Genomic DNA, 5,340 nt, shown 5'->3' on the forward strand with positions numbered 1-5,340 from the left:
TTTTGATGAGGTACACTGTGCAGATTCTGCTGCGGATAAGCTCTACCTTGATACCCGCGATGATGCATTTGATTTGATGGGGTTTGTTGATGCCCTAGGTGTCCCTGAGGCTCTGAGTGTTGTCGAGGGTGCGATGGCTGGTGGCAGTAAGGACCTGCTTGGTGGAGTTCTGTAGAATCTGTATTGCAGTATTGTGTAATCCCTCTTTCTGTCTCTTGTACTGGCAGCCTTTGGCGATATTCTAGGTGTGTTTGGTGATTGCGATCCTGTTGCTGCTTTTCAAAGCCATTACGATGCCCATGATGGTGTAAGCATCCTTGAGGTCCAGGGTGCTGATGTTGCTTAGTGTGTGGCTGTCTCTGATGCATACCATATTGAGGTGTTTTATTCGGGCAGAATGTCGACGGAGATGGAACATGTGGCTTATTTGAAGCTGGAAGAATATGAGGCAAAGAGGGGGTTGGACTGAGGCTGTCTTGCCTTTGAAAGCTTTTCAGGGTAGGACTCATTCGATCTTTGTGGTGCAAGCCTTTTGGTGGAAGATTTATGCTATCCTGATGATGTAAGCCCACTGGGATAGGACTCATGTTGTCTTGCCCTCGCAGACCCACTGGGGTGGGACTTGTACTATCTTGACGACGTAGGTTTACTGATGTATGTCTTGCAATGCCATGCACCTGATCGGGAAGATTAACATAGGAAGTGTTGCTCTGGTGCGACGTCAGGGAAACTCTGTCATCCTCCTGGCAAGGACCTTCCTGGCTCTGCTGACGAATAAATGAATGACTTGACCCTGAGTTTTTGGGACACACATCTGGAATGTCTTGGGCCTCTACTCTCATCTGGTTTGATATGTTGTCATCTAACTGGTGTGTACTATCTGGGCAGAAGTACTTTACTTGTTCAGGCTCTGTGTTTGAAGATACTGGACTCCGAATGTTCAGACCACCATTCATTAAGGCACTTTTGCTGTTGTTAGTTGGACTGTCGATGGTGATAAACTCGGCAGAAGGGAGAACGTTTGGCAGCTGCTTGTCTTTTGGTTTTGAAGTCTCTGTGATATCTGTGCTGTAGTGATGGATTATATTTGTTATTCGTGGACTACCTCCATCATCTTTTACGTCTGAAGATTGCCGAGTCATCTGAAGGCAAGAAAAGAATCCACTGAATGAAAAATATTAAAATCATCAAGACATTGCCAATTTTTTTTCTTGTGTTACGGAAGTGGTTTTCAACATTCTGACAGATAGGCAAAGATATCTAAGAAAAAATGAAAATAATTCACAATCTATTTATTGGAAATGGGGGAATAATATAGATATCCCTAAGATAATTTTCACCCTGGAAAATGCAAAATGGTAATAGACAGAATGCTTAGGTATGTCATCCCAGTACTTCAAGGATCAAGAACAGTTTCATTATCACCATACCTGGTATTGGGCTGCAGTGGTAACACTTTCAGGGCACCTGATTTCATCTCTTCGGTCGTCATCTGTGGTCATCGCGGGAGTTGAGGCTGGTGTGTGCGTCTCAGAAATCGCAGTTTTATAGAAGAAGCTGTTGAGAGAACAGACAAAATTGTAAAATTTATTACTTCATTCCATATTATTCATCATTTACTATTGTTTTTTATTTTAAGTAACGCGAAAGACCCGAAGCAGTACCTAAGGTATTAATTTTATAAATAGTGGAGAACCTAAAAGCAGAACCTTGTCTACTCATTTATGAAAAGTGGAGGACCCAAATGCAGTACCTGGGGTATTCATTTTATAAAAATGAAAAAGAGAGGACCCACCCAAAAGCAGTTCTTGGGGTATTCATTATGTGAAAAGTAAAAGAGCCAAAACAGTACCTGGGGTATTCATTTTATGAAAACTGAAGGACCAAACACAATAATACGTGGGGTATTCATTTCATGAAAAGTGAAGGTCCCAAAACAGTACCTGGAGTATTCCTGCTCGTGGCGAAGCGTCTGATGAAGCAGATATGATGGATATGTTTAGGACCAAAAGGGCTGCCCCAGTCAGGGACATTAGCAGAAGGGTCAGACGGGGCATGCGAGGTTGCCTGCTGCTACTTGCTGCTTCTTCCACCACGCCTGAGCGAGAAATCGGGTGTTTCATGAGAAATTCAGTTATATAAAAATGCTGATTTTGTCTGTTAAGGGAGATATGTACTTTGGAGGTAAACAGAATTTGATAGTACGAGTAAATATAAAAACTTATTTCCGGTTTCTACATCGGATATTAGAAGAAGCACTATTTAACTCCATGTTCTGGTTTGTCATATTTCATTTTTTAATTTTTAGCTTACCTGTTCAATTCAAATCATAATTAGTTTTTAGTTACTGAGGCTCATTATTATCACATTTTTGTTGTAGGTAATTTTACTCTATGAACGTTCAGCTCACTAACAACTGTCTTTACAAATGTTACTAGAACCAAGAATAAACATAGTGAAATCATTATTTTCGGTTGCACAAGTGCCATTATACCTATCGATTACAGACGTTCCATTTAGACTTAGCCGAGTGACTTTAGCGAAAATAGGATATGAGAATTTCGCGTTACCCGGTATGGTGACTTTTGTCGTAGGGGACGTGAAGTCCGAAGTACCCTGGCTGTTGTAAGTCCGGATAGCAAATTCGTACGTGGCTCCGGGGGACAGTCCTTGGATCTGCACCGTCGTAGTTCCGCGGCCTTCTACATTCTGACGCTGAAAAGAGTTGAGTTTCTAGATGAGACGGTATAACAACCGTGCGCACATACACACATGTATGTGTGGATATACATATGTTATATATATGTGAGCATGTGGCTTGGTTTGCAGCAGACTTGTCTTTTAATTGAGACCTGGGTTTGTTTCTAGTGTAGTCTGAAATTTATTTCTTTTTCGAATGGGATTGTCTGTTGATAATTAATATATATATATATATATATATATATATATATATATATATATATATATATATATATATATATATATATATGTGTGTGTGTGTGTGTGTGTGTGTGTGTGTGTGTGTGTGTGTGTGTATATATATATATATATATATATATATATATATATATATATATATATATATATATATATATATATATATATTTAGAGAGAGAGAGGGGCAATTTTTATACTCTCATATATCAAATGAACAAATTCACCCCAGTATCGACTTCACAATACCTTGTGCCTGACACCCAGAGGGGATTGCACATAAGTGCATCTGCCCCGCACGAGATACCTCATTTATAATTCCCTTTGGCCGTAAAATATTGGCAAGGGGAAGTAGATTCGACATTAAAAGAGTAACTTACTAGATATTCCTCATCGTGTAGCGGCCGATATCTAAGTGTATATCCTGAGGGCGTGGTTCCTTGACTCGGTGGAATCCAGGTGAGTAAAGCAGTGGTACCCATGACGCTAACGACCTGTTAGAGAACGTGTCAGAGGTGATTAACACCTTAATTCGTCATTCGTAGAAGCTAATCTAAGGAATTGGAAGAGAATTTCCTGGCCTTGATGAAGTGATTTTCGTTTGAATACTTCGTAGACATACTTGATGAAAACTGAGGCCTTCGTCAATTCCTTTCTTATTCATCATAATCTAGAGCTTAGCCTTAAAACCCTGGAGTACTCACGCTGAGGTTATATGCCTGGAGGGGTGGAATGGCAGGGCCGAGCGTGTGGTTGGAGGTCAGAGTTCCCATGTAATTCGATGCAGTACACGTATACGTCGTGTAGTCCTTGTCTGTGACGCTCCTTATTTCCAGGACAGAAGACCACTCTGCTAACCCATCTATTAGCTGAAAAGAAAGTGCGTGAATGAAAGTTTTTTTAATTTACATTTTACGTGGCTTTTACTACGTTTGTGGCAAATATCAATGAACAAGATAGTTAAAATGAAAAGTAATGTTGGAGATTATTTCTTTTCCATGTAGAAATTGGTACAAAGTCATACATTGACAGGACAAAGCTCTGTATAGAAAACATTTCTGGAGATTTTGAGATTTCCTCGAATATAACAGTTTGTATCTTACATTATGAATTGTCAACTTTTCAATAAATTTAAAATTAATATCACGAATGGGAGTTATTTTTGATATTATAATTAAAGCCAGTGGTGAAAATAGAAAGCATAGTAATACCAGATATTATTATCATTATTATTATTATTGTTGTTGTTATTAGTATTATTATTGATACAGCAGTGATTAATGACGATGACTTCTCATTCTTACATGTGGCCCCCTCACGAAGTATTTACGACTATTAAACAAGACTCGATCTTCATTGATGGTCCAGCGAAAATTGGGCGCCGGCGCCGCTTTTACGAAACACTCGAGGCGCCCCGTCCCGCCCAACTTGGCCCACGGTCTGTTCGGGAGGTCGTCCCTGAAGGGTTCCTCCTCCAACGGTTCTGGTGCCTCTGGGTGGACGAGTACAAGTGAGATAGATTTCAGTGAGAGAAAACTCTTCGTTAAAGCGTATTAGAAGCGTTGTAATAATATTTCAAACGCGTGGTATTTAAACTCACGAGTGACGACGACAGCTGTTTTTCACTGGTTTGGAAGTCCCCACGACGTTGGTAGCCAGGCACCTGTAGAAGCCAGTGTCAGCTCTGGTGACGAAGTCGATCAGGAGTCGAGCCTCACTTATCCCCCAAGATAACACCTCGCGAACACTTTAATTATGGAGGGAGATGGAGATACGATTACAATCTTTTTAAAGTTGAAGGGTAGATCAAAGTCTTTCCCAACCTAAAGAAAGCGGATGAATTGATTCCAAGTATCTTCAAAACAAAAGAAAACGGAGGAATAGATTTTAAAATGTCAAAGCAAAAGAAAACGGAGGAATAGATTTAGACATTTTAAAGCAAAAGAAAACAGAGGAATAGATTAAAGTCTCTTCGAAAAAAAAGAAAACGGAAGAACAGATTAAAGTCTCTTCCAAGCAAAAGAAAACGGATGAATAGATTCAAGTCTCTTCCAAGCAAAAGAAAACGGAGGAGAAGAGTTAAATATGTCAAAGCAAAAGAAAACGGAGGAATAGAATTAAACATTTCAAAGCAAAAAGAAAAGAAACAGAGAATAGATTAACATCTCAATGATAAGGAAAACGAACGAATGGATTAAAGTCCTTTCAGAGCAAAAGAACACGGAGGAATAGATGTAACGCTTTTCAAAACAAAAGAAAACGGGCGTATAGGTTAAAGTCTCTTCAAAGCTCAAGAAATTAGAGGAATAGGTAGTCGACTGAGGGAAAGTATGTGAGGGTATTTAGTGGTTTTAAAAGCAGAATGGAACGGATTTTGGCGGATCTCCTTTCATTCCTAAAAAAAGG

General features: G+C 39.7%; 2 protein-coding genes across 2 annotated transcripts in view; both read right to left on the bottom strand.

Annotated features, from left to right (window-relative positions):
• LOC135214217 (uncharacterized) overlaps positions 1-1,502 on the bottom strand; it is a 1,924-nt gene extending 422 nt beyond the window's left edge. Inside the window, exons 1-2 of the mRNA XM_064248281.1 lie at positions 1,431-1,502; positions 1-1,142 (exon numbers count right to left, since the gene is read on the bottom strand). The exon at positions 1-1,142 is cut by the window's left edge and continues 73 nt beyond it. Coding sequence (XP_064104351.1) covers positions 1-1,142; positions 1,431-1,502 — 1,214 coding nt within the window. The remainder of the gene's footprint in view (positions 1,143-1,430) is intronic.
• Positions 1,503-1,545: 43 nt separating this feature from the next.
• LOC135214218 (ephrin type-A receptor 4-like) lies at positions 1,546-4,671 on the bottom strand. The gene is made up of 7 exons (XM_064248282.1): positions 4,535-4,671; positions 4,239-4,426; positions 3,639-3,803; positions 3,315-3,428; positions 2,571-2,715; positions 1,944-2,098; positions 1,546-1,557 (listed from the first exon to the last, which is right to left on the bottom strand). Exons 3-7 carry the CDS (start codon positions 3,705-3,707, stop codon positions 1,546-1,548), a joined length of 495 nt encoding a protein of 164 aa, XP_064104352.1. The 5' UTR covers positions 3,708-3,803; positions 4,239-4,426; positions 4,535-4,671.
• Positions 4,672-5,340: the final 669 nt, after the last annotated feature.

This window comes from Macrobrachium nipponense, chromosome 45 (genome assembly GCF_015104395.2).
Source record: "Macrobrachium nipponense isolate FS-2020 chromosome 45, ASM1510439v2, whole genome shotgun sequence".
Lineage (NCBI taxonomy): Eukaryota > Metazoa > Arthropoda > Malacostraca > Decapoda > Palaemonidae > Macrobrachium > Macrobrachium nipponense.